Genomic DNA, 19,066 nt, shown 5'->3' on the forward strand with positions numbered 1-19,066 from the left:
GAAAGAGAAAAAGCTTCAAGCTGCGAGCCATGAGAAAAAATTAATTTTAACTTTATTTTTAATCTCTGTGTATTTTTCTTTTAGTAAAGAAACTTGCTAGTGTTTATTTTTATTGCCCTAGTGCCTAGCAGCCCTAGACATGGAGCAGGACCTCATTGTGCTAGGTGCTGTACAAACACAGAACACAAAGACAGTCCCTGCCCCAAGAAGCTGACAATCTACATACAAGACAAGAAACAACAGATGGATACAGACCAACACGGGAGTACGAGGAAATGAGACAGTATTGCTCAATACAGATTTAAAGAATCGTAGGACTGGAAGAGACTTCAAGAGGTCATCTAGTCCAGTCCTCTGCACTCATGGCAGGACTAAGTATTGTAATAGTATAAAAGGTAGTAGTCTGTGCACACCAGCAGTCTAGCTGTTGTCACTTTTTTGGTAGGCTTCATGGCAAAGGAGAATTTTGAGGAGGAGAAGTTAGTTTTGCAGATGTTGATGGGGAGCTCCTCCTGGAGGTGAGGGGCAGCGTGGGAGAAAGCACAAAGGTGCTTGTTTGAACCGTAACACGATGGCAATGGAGGCTACTATCATGGGCTTATCAGAGTGGGAGCTGATCTTTCGATACTGAATGAGAAATGAGAGGTAGGGTGGGGATAGGCTGTGAATGGCCCTGAAAGTGAAAACAAATGGCTCATATCTGATACGACAGAGAAGAGGGAGCTCATGAAGAGAGGGGTGACAGGGTCAAAGCAGCAGCCTAGGAAAATGGTCTTTGCAACAGCATTGTGAATGGATATCAGCAGGGCAAGACTGCATTTGTCAAGGCCGGAGAGAAGGATGTTGCAGTAACTGAAACGCAAAAACCCCAGTTGTATTAGAAACAGTACCAGAGGCTTGTATTTCAGCACAGGACACAGAATTTGTTCTTTACATCACTCCAAGGTCTTCCTAATTGTCAATAAGCTCTGCCTTGATTGGATCATCATACACAGATCATGCCTAGCAGGAAAATGGAGTGCTCACTCACTCCAGTACTGCACAATATGCCAGTAATACTGTGATGTGAAAAAAGAGCACCCTGTCGACATTCAACGTCCTTAAACTTGCATCAGTGGGTGATGCGTTACATGAAAATGCTGCAGAGCTGAGTTGACAGCAAGAACTGGTCCTGAGGAGCAAAGAAGATACTCCTGAGAGAAGGAAACAGCAAAAGAGGAAGGCCAGGGTTGAAGATGAGGAGCGATGAAATGGAAGACACTAGCATGTGAGGAAGGGAGCAGGTCAACATGGTGAATTGAAAGGGAGGCATTGGGAATCAGAAAGTCGAAGAGCCAAATACACAGAAAGTCGGAAGGGGGATCCTATGCCTGTTGCTGTCCTCCACCCTGTCAAACGAAGCAAAGCAAACAAAAGAAGGAACCATTTGATAGCCTTCTACAAGTGTAGCCATAGGAGACAATATAAGGGTTGATGTTTAAATCTGGATTTAATACATCTAAAAAAAGTTATAAAGCCTAGATATTTTAACACTGCTACTTCCCAGAGGCACAAACTTGTACTTTACACTAGGCATGAAATCCTCCCTTGACTCCAGTTCTTACAAGAGGATTAAAGAGATGGGACCAATACAGCAGACTTCAAAATCATTTTTGTATGTAAGACGAGTGGAAATAATGACAATAAGCACGCTTTAATGCATCTATAGCATCTTTCATCCAAGGATAAAGCACTTCAACTGATGTAAGCTACATAGAACATTTGCTTCCCCCACCACTGAAATACAGCCATCTTTGGGCTCTGGGTTTAACAACAGCCAAATGAGCAGTGATGCAATCTGGTGAAGCCTTCCTCTGGGGGTCAGAAGAATCAAAGAGGGGAAATAACCATTGGTGAAGATCGTCTGTCCTACACGCCACATACATTACCGCCAGCATTCCAGAATTGTGCCTCTGCACATCAACACACGGGCATACAAAAGCGATGCTGCAAAACAAGCTAATCAGAGCTAGGAACTGCAGTGATATTATTTCTACGCAGAAAGAGCTTTGGATCTAGATTAGGAAGAGCCTGAATGATGTCAGAAATTTGATCTCAGTCCCTACCCAAAAGGGTACAAAACGAGAATAAGTGGGAATGTGCCTCCTTGTGAAAGCTTGTTAATGAATGCAGAGAACCAACCACCTCTTAAGCAACAAGCAGACAGCATTCAGTTTGAGTATTTGTAAACACACTGATATTTCTAGCATAGACAAGAAAAAGGACAACCTGTAAAAGGAAAAGTTAACACTTGCTAGTGAATAGCAAATACACACCCATAAAACAAAACCGGGCTTAAGGTTAGCTAAGGCAGAGTGTGGGGCAGCGATTTAGATCTGAGGAGTATTTGACTGCAGCAAGTTCCACACCTAAGAGGGGACTTACCTTCTTGGCTAAACAACAGAAGCCCTGTTTGACAAAACAACAAAACTGATTGACGTGTATCTTTCCAGCCCTCTCACAATCCTTACAAGTCCCCCCTTTCTACTGCTGCTGGCGTTCTCTCCTCCCCCACCCGAACGCCGTTGCTAACCCCCAGTGTAATGCACTATTACTTAACCCATCTTCTCCCTGCTAGTCACCCACACAGTGCTTAAGTCACAACCAACAGATGACACGTGGGAAGCAGAAGGTGAAGTTCACTGTGGGATTCTGTTGCTTCTGTTACTGTGACACCCAAAGACACCCAGGATCAGGGCCCTGCTGTTCTAGGCACTGTACAAACAGAGGCAGATGCAGTGCCTGCCCTGAAGAACTCTGCTCTAAGCAGGAGTAGCCTTGCCCCACTTCACTTCTACTGTGGGAGACTTTTCTCAGCCTCCTGTACAAACTTCCCTACCGCTCTCCTAAAAGCCCTTGAAAACATCCAGTTTCTAGGTGTTACCACCTGTGGGTTAATAAAATCGGTGCTGTTTTTCTCAAGTATTCTAGCTTTCAGCATTCTGTTATAAATACCTCATTTGCAAATGCCTACTCCTTTGCAAAAAAAAACCCCACAAAAATAATGAGCAAGAACTTGGCATACAACTGCTCAGGTGGAGTAGTTAGCTTTGCAAACTGTCAAATCCATAACGCCATTTAACTACTTTGCTCTTGGTTCTGTAGCCCGACTGCTGCATTTGCTTTCCATTGGAATCCACAGAATGTCAAGACATTCCTGGCATGATAGGCAGTAGTCATGTCCCTTAAAATAGATGAGTCGTAAAGATACGCACATCTTGTAGTTTCTGGTGCTCGTTTGACTATGTAGTTTTTAAAAAAGGCAATGGAATACCTTTTCAAGCAGTGTGCAGTGGGTTTCCAGTGTGACTTAGCTAAATCCCTACAGCACACCACTGTGAAAACGTATCCCTTTAAAGTAGTTCGTGTGATGGCTAAAAGGATTAAACGTGCTGTAAACTCATTTCCTTTATGAATGCTCTAGAGCAGCGGTTCTCAGACAAAAATCACTACGACCCCAGTACCCTGTGTTACTCTAGATTCTAGAATCACGGCTGGTGTTAGGGGAAGTCAAGCAGGGCATTCACCCGGGACCCCATGCCACAGGGGGCCCCGCGAAGCTAAGCTGCTCAAGCTCAGACTTCCACTTCAGCCCCCGCACAGCAGGTCTGGGCTTCAGCTTTCTGCCGAGGGCCCCAGCAAGTCTAATGCTGGCCCTGGCGACCCTATTAAAATGCACTCATGACCTGCTTTGGGGTCGTGACCCAGAGTTTGAGCACCGCTGCTGTAGATAATTAAAAGTGAAAGAAATGCTAAATGTATATGTTTTGCCAATTATATAGTTGCATTTAACTCAGTCTGAAGAAAGTAAGAAGTCTAGTTGGTTTGCCTTTTGTTTATAATCTGCTGCTTCTGGTCAATTTCATTTTCTTGTTTACCTGCACAAGCCCAGAGCTGCTATGTATAAGTTGCAAACAGCACCGGGAAATCCTTGCATCCAAACCAAAAGCACACTTTTCATCTAAACTTAAAAGGATGTTAATAAAGATATTTCAATTGAGTTATATAAAATATTTATTAAACAAAACCTGTATCTTAAACCCTCCTAGTATCCTTTTAATTAGACTACATTAGTTTGTGTACTTGAAAATAAAGGCTTCACTCTTCCCAGGAATGAAAAATGAATCTGAAAAAGTGATTGCTCTTTGTTTTGATCCTTGGACTAACAATGGTAAGGACACTTCCTATTGTAAATGGAAATGGACCTGATCTGCATTAATTTGTATTAGGGACTGGGTCCTTGCATAAATCCAGATTTTTCATTTGGGTCCGAGGCAGTCATCATTGTAAAGGATCCTTTAAAATATATAACCAATAAACTAGTTAGTGTTCAAAGGACACCAGCTTAAAATCATATACTTTGTTTTACCTAGTATGGGTACCTTAAATTACAATAACTGAAAGTGGTGGGGGGGAATGTTTTTCTGTAATTTCCTATTTGTTTACTTTGTTCTGCATTTGGCAGAACTTCGTGCATTGTCAGTCAGTGTGGGTCTTTCATGCGTCAACAGAAGTACCAAAAAAAAGCAACCCCAACATTTTTTAAAAAATAGGACAATGTAATTGTAGAACCACAAAAACTGATAGGGAGACTCTGGGCAGCTGAAATTACAATTAATTCTCATCCTGAAACTGTCTAGGTTTCAGGTTGATTGTATCCCATTACAATTTTCCACGTCTTGTGCATTGAGATTTCACCTAATTAGACCTTTTTCCTGCTGTTAGAAAAATTTGCTCTAAATTAAAAGACTTCATGCCATATTTCAGGCTGACACTGCATCATCATCCCATTGACATCACATCTGTTTTGTTTTACCTAGCATGGGTACCTTAAATTACAGTAACTGAAAGTTGGGGGGGGCAGGGGAAGAGAGGGGGAATATTTTTCTGTATTTTCCTATTTGTTTACTCTGTGCATTTGGCAGAACTTTGTGCATTGTTAGTTAGTGTGGGTCTGGAGTTAGTGTAGTGCTAAGTTATGGCTTGTCAGTATTCTACATTCACCATTATGAAAGGCTGCAGCTATAAAAGATGGGCTATATTTTAGTTTATGCACTAATAATCCAATTGCAATAATTTTACCTAATATTCATTGCAATAACTTTACTAATGCTGACTTCAGTTGAACGCTAGGAATTTCACTGTAAATTATATCAGGTTTGCCGGTGCATATGAATGAGCACAAAGAAGTTGTACAACCACTGGCGTATTCAATCTCCACCTATTCTTGGTGAATTCATCACAATTAAATCAAGATCTTAGATATTTCAGTTGGTTCTGTTTAGTCATGATTATTAAGTGTAGGGGACAAGACTATATGACCTTGCGAGGTCCCTTCCAGTCGTACAATTCTATGATTAGACATAATTGGAGGAAATCTTCTAGAGTTCATTCATTTCAATGTCAGATTTAGAATTCACTTAGATTTAAAAAAAAAACAAAACCAACTTGTTATGCATCTATTGCAAAACATGCAACGTTTGTCACCTGTTTAAAGGACATGAAATTGCCCTGTCCTAAGGAACTGAACTTTATAATTAAAATCAACATAAATTTCATGAAAGCTGGAAAATGGGAACTGTGTGTTTTAATATAGTATTTGTATGAGCAACTGCTCTTATTCTCCAAGGACTTTTGAGGAGTTCTGTGAAGTTCATTTTTAGCACCCATTATGTTGTAGGTATGTGAAATCGCTTATGTGGGGCTATGGGATCCAGTGTCATCAATATGCTGATGATGTTCAGCTCAACGTCTCCTTTTAACTGGACCCAGACAGATGTTCCCTCACTCTGTATTTGACAGATATGGACTTGGGTGCTCAGTGTGGAGAAGACCAAAGTAGTAATAGTTGTCAGAGAGGGAAGCATTTCGAGGATCTGGAAAAGTCTGACTGCTCCTTCAGCTGGAGGAGTTTGCATTCCTGTAAAAGTAGTTAGCAATCTTGGACTCTTACTTGAGTCCTCTATACACTGAGTATAGGCTAGAAAAATCCTTCTGGGTGCTAAGTTCTTCTGAAAATAGAGCCTCTAAACCTCTTGATTTTGAATGTGGCTATGTGCATAGTAAACCATTTCCAAGAAGTTACAACCCAATAAAACATTCTCTCCAGTGCATCTTGACACAGGTCTCCTTTTCCCCTCATTATGATTTCAGATCCTCACTGAGACCTTGGACATAGGCCTTGGTATGTTAAGAAAAACCACTTTTACTCCACTTTTGTTTGCTTTGCAAGTGAAGCTACTTTCTCAATGGGATTTTGCTACACATTTTTAACACTCAGCTACAGATACATGACATACAATCCTTGGATTTACAATCCCTTATGCACTAACAATACAGGCAATAACGGCTCCTTTGGGAGAGTTAAAAAACTTCAGCTTTTGAAGTAACAGCATTCAAACTACATATTCATAGAAAAGTGCTTAACTATAAAGCTAAATAGCAGCTGTAAAAATCACTCTAAATTGGCCAGTAAGGAGGGTTCGGTGATCAGGGTTTGATTTCTGAGCTCTCAGTTCTCAGGTTGGCAAGGGCTGGGAGAACTGCAAAGTTACACGGATAAAGAAATAGCATTGTGGGATCCCAAAGGAAGTCCCATATATTGAGTCCCCCTTACCTAGAAGCATGGAGACAAAAGACATGAAACCTGGAAGGTATATATATATAGTAGGGGAAAAATTAGGTGCGCTGAAAGGACTGCTGCTCAATATTAAATTCCATATACTTTCAGTATCACATTAGCGTTATACTGCACTTCTGTAAGTCTCAGAGTGTTTTACAAAGAATCACCCCCATTTCAGAGATGGGGAAACTATAGCACAGAGAGGAAGTGATGTGCCCAAGGTTACAAAGCTGGTCAGTGGCAGTGTCAGGAAGCGAACATAGGTCTCCTGCCTCCTAAGTCTTGTGCTCTATCCACTGAATTCAGGCTGCCTCCTTTTGGATAGTTAGACCTCTCTTTTGAGGGTACTACCTGTGTCCTTGTCCCCAAAAAACAGTTACTGACCTTTGCATAACTGTTGTTCTTTGACGTGTGTTGCACATGTCCATTCCATGTGCGGTGTGCGCATGCCTCAAGCACAGTCGCCGGAGATTTTTCCCTTAGTGGTACCTGTTGGTTGGCTCCGGCACCTCCTGGTGCCACGCACAGGTCTCCGGTATAAAAAAACATAACAGCTATACTTGGTCAGACCAGTTGTCCATCTAGCTCAATAACCTGTCTTCTTCCAACAGTGGCCAATGCCAGGTGCTTCAGAGGCAATGAACGGAACAGGTCATCATCAAGTGATCCATCCCTTGTCACCCATTCCCAGCTTCTGACAAACAGAGGCTAGGGACAAAGGGACTGGCTGACCCAGCACTTCCCACAGTTCCTTCTTGCCGGCCAACTCCGACAGAGGAGTAGGAGGGCAGTTATGGAAAGGAGTAGGAGGGCAGATTGTGGAATGAACACGTGCAACACAGCTGGAAGAACAACAGTTATGGAAAGGTTAGTACCCGGTTTTTTTTCTTTGAGTGCTTGCACATGTCCATTCCGTGTTAGGCCATGCCCAAGCAGACACAGGAGGTGGGACGGAATTTATGGACATACTGATTGTAGTACGGCTCCGACCAAACCTGGTGTCATCCCTGGCTTGTTGGTGATGGCGTAGTGGGAAGAAAACTGTGTGCACTGATGACCAAGTTGCCACTCTGAAAATGTCCTGGATAAGGACCTGAGCCAGGAATGCCACTGAGGAAGCTTGTGCCCTTGTAGAATGGGCAGTCAAGATAGCTGGTGGTGGGACCCACATCTGCTCTTAGCATGTGCAAATACATGCTGTAATCCTGAATGAGAGCCTTTGAACTGAGATGGGAAGGGCTTTCATCCTGTCAGCTACTGCCCAAAGAACTGCGTGGATTTACAGAACCATTTAGTCCTCTCTGTATAGAACGCTAGTGCATGTTTAACATCCGCTGTGTGAAGACATTGCTCCTCTCTAGTCACATGTGGTTTTGGAAAGGAAATCAGCCAGAAATCAGCCTGATTACTGCGAAACTGTGAAGCCACCTTTGGAAGGAACACAGGGTGAGGGCATATACCTCGTCCTTAAAGAAGACAGTGTACGAGGGTTCTGATGTGAGGGCCTGAATCTCTGAGATCCTTCTGGCTGAAGTAATAGCCACCAGAAAGGCCACTTTCCAGGAAAGGTATGACAGGGGGCATGTCGCCAGCAACTCAAACGTGGGGGGTGGGGCCCCGGCCTGTGAGTTTTGACAAGATGAGGTTTAGGTCCCCCTGGGCAATGGGCTCCCAAATCTGTGGGTATAATCTTTCTAGGCCCTTAAGGAGGCAGACAGACATTCTGTGCGAGAAATCCAGTCATCCATCCACCGAAGGGTGGAACACCAAGATCACTGCAAGGTGTATCTTAATTGATGATATTGCCAGACCTTGCTGTTTTACATGTAGCAGACACTCCAGAACAGTCTGCAGAGATGATCATATGGGCGACAGACCTTGCTGGGAAGTCCATATGGAAAAGTGCTTCCACTTGGTGAGGTATGTAGTTCTGGTAGAGGGTTTCCTGCTACCTAGAAAAACCTGGCTGACTTGTTCTGAACAGGCCACCTCCCCGGGATTTAGCCATGGAGCTTCCAAGCTGTTAGGTGGAGGAGACTGAGGGTATGTCTACACTGATGGCGGCAAATTCACCGCCATCAGATTGATTTATCTGGATTGAGTGAGCGGAAGTGAAGACCCGCTCAATCTATCTGGAAGTCGATTTAATAAAACCACCTCCCCCAAAAGAGTAGCGCTGAGGCGATGGGTACGCACTTCCCATCAGCGCAGAGCAGTGGAGATGGTGCGCTAAATGGAGGTTGTGAAGTTGACGGGAGTTAGGCAAGATACTCTGCATAGCTTGCGTAACTCCTGTTGACTGCCACTGAATTTCACCAGCAGTGTAGACCAGGCCTGAGGTTTGGGTGGGTCATTTGACAGTGGTCCTATGAGATCAGGTCTGGGAGGAGACAGAGTGTGGTATTGGAGTTGCTACTAAGAGACCTAGAGCCAGTGTTGATGGGGCCAGGTTGGATCTATGGGAACGACCAGCATTGTGTCCTGTTTGATCTTCAGCAAGACTTTGTGCACAAGTGGAATGTGGGGAAAAGCCTAGAAGAGCTGCTCCGTCCAAGCAAGCAAGCAAGCGTCCGTGAGCAAGCCCGGGCTGTGGCCTTGCAGGGAACAAAAAGGTGACATTTCCTGTCATGTCTGGTCGCAAACAGGTCTATGTGGTGAGTCCCCCACTGCTGAAAAATGACCCTCACTCTGCTGGGATGCAGGGACCTCGCGTGATGACTGGAGAAAGACCTGCTGAGGTGATCTGCCGCCAGTTTGTTCTGGGCCCCTAGAAGGAGAGAAACTTCAAAGTGGATTGAGTGCATTATGCAAAGCTCCCATAAGCAAATAGCTTCTAGACCCCTGGGGGCGGGGTAGGAGAAGAAGATCGAGCCCCTCTCTGCCCTGTTGAGGTAGTAGATGACTGCCATGTTGTCCGTAAGCAGTAGCACACTCTTGTTTGCGATGTGGGGTAAGAACACCTGACAAGGTAGGTGGATCGCTCAGCGTTCCCTGGCATTGATATTTAATGAGAGCTCTTCCTGGGACCAAAAGCCTTGGTCCTGAGATGCCCCAGGCGAGCCTCCCTCCCTAGCTCTGAGGTGTCCAAGACTAGGGATATCGAAGGCTAGGGCCTGACAAAGGGAATGTCTGTGCAGGTCCTCGGAGGATCCCGCCACCAAACAAGTGAGGCGAGGCCCAGGGGAGGTACAGTGAGCACCGAGTCCAAGTGGTGGCAGCTCAGGGAGTACACCGAGGCCAGCCACGCCTGAAGGGGTTTGAGGCATAGCCTTGCAGACTGCACTATGAATGTGCATGAGGCCATGTGACCTAGACGTTTCTGGCAGAAACATGCCGTCGTGAGAGGGTGGGCCTTGCTCTGTGCTGACGCCACCATCGTCTGGAAGCAGGATTCTGGTAGGAAGGCCTTGGGCTGGGTGGAATCAAACACTGCTCCAACAGACTCTATCCTCTGCACTGGGGTGAAGGTAGACTTCTGTTCGTTTATCAGCAGGCCCAGCACCTGAAAGGTTGAATGCATGAAGTGGACGCTGGCCTCCACATGGGCCTTGGACAGTTGTCAAGTTACAGACAGACTTTTACCCCTTGCTTTCTTAAGAAGGCCGTCACTACTGACATGCATTTTGTAAAAACTTGCAGGGCTGCTGACAGGCCAAATAGAAGAACAGCAAACTAGTAGTGGGCCTGGTTCACAACGAACCTAAGGAACCTTCTGTGTACTTGGAAAATTGAGATGTGGAAATAGGTGCTTCTCAAACCGAGAGCGGCATGCCAGTCCCCCGAATCCAGGGAGGGAATGATGGTGGTCAAGGAGACCATGTGGAATTTCAAACTTTGAGATAGACCTGCGCCATCTAAACAGCTAAGATAGGCCTGAGACCACTCTTGGCTTTGGGAATTAGGAAAAAATAAGAGTAAAACCCCTTCCCTCTTAAATGCTGAAGAACCTCCCTCCACAGCTTCCATTCAGAGGAAGACTCGCACTTCGTGGGCGAAGAATTGCTCTTGAGAAGGGTCTCTGAAGAGGGACGGGGAAGGACGGTGGGGGTAGAAACAAACTAGAGAGAGTTTAACCCATTTCTACAGTACACAGAACCCAGTGGTCTGTGGTAATATGAGACCATACCAAGCTGAAGTGGGACAGGCAGTCTGAAAACAACGGGAACACAGGATCTGATGTCACAGGAACTGGTATAATGCCCTCGGGCATCCCATCTAAATTTCTGTTGAGAGTCCCCCGAGTAATTGGGTGGAGGAGGGTAGAGATGCTGAGGTAGACGGGGGCGGCTGCCTATGCCTAAAACCCCGGCTTTGTTTCTTTTGCTGGTTGTGGCGGGACAGCGGAGCAGAGAAATGGGTGCTCTGCTGAGGCCTGAAATGCTTCCTCTGAGGCACTGGAGTGTAAAGGCCCAGGGACTTGAGGGTAGCTCTGGTGTCCTTCAGTCCATGGAGCTTTGCATCCGTCTGCTCTGAGAAGAATGAGACCCCTTCAAACAGAAGGTCCTGGAGAGACTGCTGGACCTCCATTGGCAGGCCTGCAAGAACACCTGCGCATGGCCACTGCTGAGGCCATGGATCTAGATGCGGAGTCTGCCATGAGCTGCAGGGTGGCTCCAGGCTATTGACTTCCCCTCTTCTACCAGTGTGGAGAACTCCTGCCTGGACTCCTAGGGAAGTGAGTGTCTGAACTTTGAAATGGAATCCCAGACATTAAAATCGAATCTCCCTAACACCACCTGTTGGCTGGAGACGCAGAGCTGTAAACCTTCTGTAGAATACAACTGTCTACCAAACAGGTCTACCTTCTTGGAGTCCTTCACCTTAGGCATTGCTCCATGCAGCCAGTATCTCCCTTACGTTGGCCTCCCAGATCACCATGGACCGTGGCGGGGAGTGGGAGTACAAGTACTCATACCCTTGAGCGGGAACAAAGTACTTTTTCTCACCTCTCTTCAAGGTGGGCGGCAGGGAGGATGGGGTTTGCCATAAGGCTTTAACCAGTCCCATGATCCTCATTGAGGAGGCAGAGCCACTTTTGATGGCTTCACTGCAGCCAAAATATCAACGAGCCTGTGGAAGAATTCTTTGACTATCTCCACTTGCAGCTATAAGTTCAAGGCCATCCTCTTCCACAGCTCCTGATGCGCTTTGAAGTCATCCTGCAGGGGGGCACCCCTGACACTGCTTCGTCCAGTGAGGAAGAAGAGGGAGTCTGCACTGGTGAGGGACCCTCCTTTTGTACTGCCTGGGTCCCACAGGTCTAGGTTCTGAGGATCAGTACCGAGCTCAATACCAGAATCTGGGTTGGGTGCTGTGCGATGGGATGAAGGAGCCCTTCTTTCCAAGGCCACTGAACAGGAGTGTCGAGAATGTGCCCCTGACATCAGGGGAAAACCCCAAGGGTTTCAAAATGGCCATTGAATTGGCATAGGCCAGTGCCCTCTGGGCAAAGTGCTGAGAGGTACTCCTACTCCTGCGCCTGGGTCCACCACCACATAGGACTCACTGGGGGGGTAACTGAGATCAACCCGTTGTAAACCCGTTGGCTGGGTATACAATCCCACTTCCGACCGATGACAAGCCTTCCTCCGGGGACCATGGAGATGTGGTACTCATTGGTTCCGGAAACTGGTGCTGAGGTGGGGAGGCCTTCATCGAGGGTAGCATGGTTCTCCCTAGACAGCATGGAGGGGCCCGGTACCAAGGAGTAGCTTGGGTGCGACACGCACCTGCACCGCTGACACCAGCTCTTGCACTGCTGATACTGATAGCACCAGCAAGCCTCCAGCCGCTGCGAATGCCTCCGGTGGACAGCACCGCCATGGCACTGGAGCCTTGTTATCCCTCTGACGCCAGCTGGTCCGGTACCGGGTTCAACAAAACCTGAATACAGGACGGAATCAATGGTACTGTCTGTGGGGCAGGGAAGCGGCCCAACTCAGCTGCGCTCCCCACGCTTGGCCTTTTTTTGAGTTGGAAAATGCCCCCCCTCGGCCAGCTGCTGCTTCTGTTCCTTTCCTGGCACCAGGGACGCGAAGGGTGCCCAGAGTCCCTCACAGGGGAGGAGCACTCCTCATAGACACTGAAGTACTCGGTGCAGAGTACGACCAGCTCAGCTCCGAGGAGGTCTGAGCACCTCTTCCATTGATAGGAACTTCAACCTGGCTGCCAGGTCCTTCGTCCTATGAGGTCTGAACTCCCGGCAGATCTGACAACAATCCCGGACATGAGCCTCGCCCAAGCACCTTAAGCAGGCAGCGCAGGGCTTGAAGCCTGGTGACCACGGCATGCCTCGGCACCGATGGCAGATGAAAATCCTCCAACAAGTGAGAAACTCCAACTACATTACATACATAAACTATATACAGTCCAAATGAAAAATAAATAACTATTGAAGAAAGAAACAGGGAAATGGACGAAAAACAAGATTGCTGCGTACAGCTTGCCATAGCAAGAAAAGCAGTTCCAGCGACCATCGTGGGCAGTAAGAAGGAACTGAGGCGGGTGCAGGATCAGCCACTCCCTTTATACTAGCACCATGAGCACGCAGCACCAGGGAGCGCTAGAGCCTACCCAATGGGTATCATTGAGGGAAAAATTTCCAGCAACTGTGCTTGAGGCACGCACAATTAACATGGAATGGACATGTGCAAGCACTCAAAGAACTGTAAACTCTTCTCTCTGGAGTTGCACAGCACCCCAGTTCCAGAAACAGAATTCCACACTGTGCAATGCTGTGGCCCTGCCTTAAGAGTATGATATCTATAGGGACATACAAAAATTCTTTCTAGACCAATAACACAGACACACACTTTGCTCAGCCACACAAACACTGGATCCATGACCCTGACTTTGTAAAAGAGAGTTAGTGTCAGCGTCAATAATAACCCAAGAGGGATATTTATTTATTTGAGGGGAAGGAGGGCCGGAACATCACGAAGTCATCTAACAAGCAAGCTATCATGTCTGAGAGGCAGTCTACCAGGGCCCCCTCCTAGCTCCAGCAAGAGGAGTTCTAGATAATGAAGAGAAACTTCTTCAGCAGCTATGGGACAGAATAGGTGTATCACGGTTCTCTAGAACTAGAAGAAGCCAACACTTTACAACTATTACTATATTTTCTTATTGGAAAGGGTCACCTATTTCCTATGTCAGAGGGCCCAGGAAAACCTCATTTAACGGTTTACTAACAAAGCTTTGAGACACATCTGGCCAGACCAGTAATTTGAGCTTTCCGGTCCACATTTAGAAGTACACCAATATCTTCTGCTCACCATCAGCCTGTATAAGATATTGACATCCACTCCTTCAACAATTTGAATGTTCTCATAAGTTTGTATTTGCCACACAACAGACTCGCTGGCCACAGGACTTATGGAATGACAATTTTCCGCTCTCCATTTGAAGACGTGAAAGATGAGATGTTTCATCGGCTGATCACACACTTACCTTCATTGGGTTTTCATCGTACGTTGGGGTCCCAAGGTCCATTTCAGCTTCATGATCAAGGCTGGCATCATCCCCGGGGCTGTCCCAGTTAGGAGGATCCCACTGGGTTTGCCTAGAGAAAGAAAGGAATGGTCTCATTCATAGCTTGGAGTAATAAGAGGCACATAGATAAAATTACATTCATATACTCTATTCGGGACACTTGGAAGCCAGCCCCGATTGGAGTCAGTCATTTGCAGAAAGGCAAACAGAACTCTCAGCTTTGATCACACATACCAGTGCTTCACAAAAACTTCCTGTAAAGAATATTTTGAATTGACAGGGATATGAACAGTTTCAATGCACTGAAAGTACTATAAATAAATCAACGATAAACAGCAATGCATTTCATGTTGGGGCATCTATGAGCATGCCACCGGACTAGGGGTGGACCTAATCTTAAAGTTGTCCCTTCTTCCAGGTCAATAATGACTAATAGCACAATAATGGCATTCAGAGATGATATCACATAGGGTAGTTATGAATGCCAGTGTAGCCAGAATTATACAGTAAGAGAAGTTAGACATGTTTATGAAATAAATGAGGTTCAATCCAAAAAAAATCCAAGCTAGTGCATCTGGGGAAAAGTCATCATATGCATTCATGGGAAAGAGAAACCTGGAAGGCTGTAATGCTGAAAGGTGTTGGGATGACATGAATTTTCAAAACAATGTGGTAGCAAGCAAACAGTGTGGTTTTGGTTTGCCTGTGCAGACATCTCGTCACAGAGCCCAAGGGCAGTAGTCTCTTCCCTATAGAAATGAGGTCAGACCACACCTGAAATCAAGTATTCAGTTCTAGGCATTTCATTACTGGAAAGATGCAAACAAACAGGGAGAATTTCATAAGAAGTGCAACAAGAATGAACAAAGAATAGGAGGGATTGATTGATTGATGAGGAATGATTAATTTAATATAGATATGCATGGCTAAATGATAAGTAATGAGATATAATAGCCAGCTACATGGGTACATCCATCAACAAGGGAGATAAACTGTTTAGTGTGATCCACGGTGGAATAAGTACAAGCAATGGAAAGTTTAGGCTGAGTATCAGGAAAGATGTCTTAAAATGCAGTCTATTTGACTGTGGAATGGTCTCCCAGGAGAAGTTTTGGAAGCCCCATCCCTTAGACTAGGCAAAACCCTGAAGAGGCCAACAGAGAGAACTATTCTGCACTGGGCCCTGGCAGATAGACTACATGACCAAATGCTACATATAGGTCTTTTCCATCTCTAACTGCTATTATTCTATACAAGGCCGGGACTTGTAGCTGTCTACACTATGGATTTAGCTGAGGTTAGTCCTGCTTTAAACATTCATCAAATATGCTCGTTCCAATTCACTCAGCCACACAGCTTCCATGCCATCGGGTGGAGGGATGTGAGATTCGAGTGGATTAAGCGTCCATGATCTTGAGAGACCAGAGCCGGAAACAATGGTAGAATGATGGACTCATCCACCGAGAGGCTTACCAGAGTTGAGAACCAACGTTGGTGTGGCTATGCCGAAGCTATGAGGATCATCTGGGCCTTGTTCCTTCTGGCCTTGAGTAGTACCCTATGAATCAGCATTATAAGGGGAAATGCATATAGCAACTTCCCTTCCCATTGAAAAAGCTGAAGTCCTCAATGTTTTTTTTGCCTCTGTCTTCACAGACAAGGTCAGCTCCCAGACTACTGCACAGGGCAGCCAAGAACAGGTTCTATTTTGCAGAACTGCTGCCTACCCAGTCGGTCCCGAGTTTGTAGCTGTGCATTGGATTCTTCCATCCTATATGGGACTCTGCACTTGTCCTTGTTGAACCTCATCAGATTTCTTTTGGCCCAATCTTCCAATGTGTCTAGATCACACTGTATCCTATCCCTACCTTCCAGAGTATCTACCCCTACCCCCCAGCTTAGTGTCATCTGCAAACGTGCTGAGAGTGAAATCCACCCCATGTTGCCAAGAAGGCTAACAGCATATTGGGCTGCATTAGTAGGATCATTGCCAGCAGAAAGGGGGAAGTGATTATTCCCTTCTATTCGGCACTGTTGGGGCCACATTTGGAGTAGTGTCCAGTTTTGGGCCCCCCACTACAGAAGGGATGTGGACAAGTTGGAGAAAGTCCAGTGGAGGGCAACAAAAATGATTAGGGGACTGGAGCACATGACTTATTAGGAAAGGCTGAGGGAACTGGGCTTGTTTCGACTACAGAAGAGAAGAGTGAGGGGGGATTTGATAGTAGCCTTCAACTACCTGAAAGGGGATTCCAGGGAGGATGGAGCTAGGCTGTTATCAATGGTGGCAGATGACAGAACAAAGAGCAATGGTCTCAAGTTGCAGTGGGGGATGTCTAGGCTGGATATTAGGAAAAACTTTTTCACTAGGAGAATGGTGAAGCACTGTAATGCACTGTAATTATCTAGGGAGGTGGTGGAATCTCCATCTTTAGAAGAATTTAAGGCCCAGCTTGACAAAGCCCAGGCTGGGAAGATTTAGTTGGGGTTGACCCTGCTTTGAACAGGGGGTTGGACTCCATGACTTGCTGAGGTCCCTTCCAACCCTAATATTATATGATTCTATGGTAGGAGAAAGGCGTCAGAGGGAGCACTATATGACCAAAACTATAGACACATTTCTTGTTGAGCCTGGTCGCAAAAAAGTTCGCCTCGGAAACCCCCACTTTTGGAAAACAGCATTCAGAACGTCCGGTTGAATGAACCATTCGTGATGGCTGACAAAGGACCTGCTCAGATGATCTGTCAGAGTGTTCTGAAAGCCTTGCAGGTAAAAGGCTTCCAGGTGAATAGGCTGGGCTACACAAAACTCCCACAGGTTCAGGGCTTCCTGGCACAGGGGTGACGAATGGGCGTCCCCTTGCTTGTTTATATAAAACATTGCCATGGTATTGTCTGTGAGCACTGAGATGCACTTCCCTCGTAGGGTGGATTGGAAGGCCTGGCAAGCCAGGCATACTGCCTGCAGCTCTCTGATATTGATATGAAGGGTCAACTCCTCCTCTGACCATCGGCCTTGAGGGACCCCAGATAGACGCCTCAGACATGGGTGGGGAGCACGTCACCAGACACATTGACGGGCTGGGTCTCATAAAGGGAACCCCCCAGCACATCATGAGTGGGTCCACCCACCACAGGCAGGAGTGAATAACCGCCAGTGAGACTGTCACTATCTTGCTCAAGGAGTCTCTGCTCGGCACATACATTGCTGCCAGCCACATTTGGAGGGGTCTCATTCTGAGGTGAGTGTGTTGTACCACATATGTACAAGAGGACATGTGGCCCAAGAGTTTGAGACAGATTCTTGCTGCGGTCGTAGAATATGCCCTAAGACCATGGATAAGGACCACTGTGGCTTTGAAGTGGCTCTCCAGGAGGGAGGCACTGAGTAGTGTTGAGAACCACTCCTAAAAACGATCTTTTGTGTTGGTAACCAGGATAGATTTTCGCTTATTCACCAAACCTGAATTTCTGTTTTCCTGAGGAAGGCTGCCACCATCGACATGTACATTGTGAAGACCCTTGGAGCTGCAGATAGGTCGAAGGGTAGTACTGTGAACTGTCAGTGACAGTTGTTTACTACAAAGCACAGGTAACTTCCCGAGGCCCTGAAAGAGGCCTATGTGAAAGTATGGGTCTTTTAAGTCGAGGACGGCATACCAGTCCCCTGGATCCAGGGAGGGGATGATTGAAGCCAGTGAGACCAACGGAACTTCAGCTTCTTCATGAACCAGTTGAGTTTCACAGATCCAGGGTAGGCCTGAGATCCTCATGTGACTTCGGGATTAGGAAGTAGCAGGAGTAAAAGCCCGTGCCTCTGAAGCTTCAAATGGAAGGTTTTGCACAGCCTGCTTAACTTCATGAGGCAGGCCCGATGACTGTAGCCATGAGCAGCAACGCAACTACTGCTGTTGCCATGGCGCAAGCTGCAGTGTTCAGTGTCTAGGGCTGCCTGAAACAGAGTCTTAGTTACCGCTCTGCCCTCATCGATCAGTGACCCAAATTCCGATCTGTACTCCTCCAGTAAGAGCTCCTTAAACTTGGACAATGTCAGTCAAGAATTAAAGTCATTTCTACTCAAGAGGGCATGATGATTTGCAATCCTTAGCTGGCGGCCCCATGTAGAGTAGATTTTCCTACTCAGAAAGTCCAGCTTCTTGGCATTTTTTGCCTTTGGTGATAGCACCTGTTGGACCTGTTGGCCCTGTCTCTCTCTCGTTGGCCACGGCATGAGGGAACTAGGTGGAGGATGTGTATATAAGTATTCGTACCTCTTAGGGGGTATGAAGTATTTCCTCTCAACCCGCTTGGCCATGGGTTGGAAAAGAGGCAGGCGATTGCCACAACACCTTGATGAACCACGAAATTGCCTCATTCAAGGGTAAAGTGATCCTTGCCTGACCCAAAGGCGACAAAATGTCCAACAGTGCCAGGGTTGCTTCCTTTATCTCCTCAACCTTCAGGCCAAGGCTTTAGGCCATCCGTCACAAGAGTTCCTGATGCAACTTATAGTCATCCTGCACTGGTTCTATAGCCATGCCTGCTACTACCTCGTCAGGAAAAGAGGACGACATAGCCCCGACTGACTCAGGGACTTAGCCCTCCTGTTGTGGTGTGTCACCTGCAGGCATGTCTTGGGAGGCCAGAGTCTCTGCCATTACTACTGAGTCCCTCTCCAAGGAGGGAGTTTGGGTGGAGGTGCCATGCCTTCAGATGACCCTGAGAGGGACCACCCTGTCCGTGATCCCTGAGGGGCCTGTGTTGCCCATGGAGCCCATGCTGGCCACTGGGATGGGACTTGCTATTGGGGTAGCAACCAAGGCTTGGACACCTAGCCCTCGCTCATGGCCCGCCTGTTGTCTGCTTCTTTGGGATGCACAGGATGCTGGCGGAGATCCAGAGTACAAGGACCTG

At 46.6% G+C, this 19,066-nt stretch overlaps 1 protein-coding gene across 6 annotated transcripts in view; it reads right to left on the bottom strand.

Moving 5' to 3' along the window:
- SETD2 (SET domain containing 2, histone lysine methyltransferase) overlaps nucleotides 1-19,066 on the bottom strand; it is a 158,336-nt gene that overhangs the window by 23,345 nt on the left and 115,925 nt on the right. For all 6 annotated transcript variants that reach the window (XM_067530448.1, XM_067530449.1, XM_067530446.1 and 3 more), the window contains one exon: nucleotides 14,111-14,222. In XM_067530448.1, coding sequence (XP_067386549.1) covers nucleotides 14,111-14,222 — 112 coding nt within the window. The remainder of the gene's footprint in view (nucleotides 1-14,110; nucleotides 14,223-19,066) is intronic.

Source organism: Emydura macquarii, unplaced genomic scaffold (genome assembly GCF_026122565.2).
Source record: "Emydura macquarii macquarii isolate MOO-44397 ecotype Brisbane River unplaced genomic scaffold, CSIRO-AGI_Emac_v2 contig_3080, whole genome shotgun sequence".
In the NCBI taxonomy this organism is placed as follows: Eukaryota; Metazoa; Chordata; order Testudines; family Chelidae; genus Emydura; species Emydura macquarii.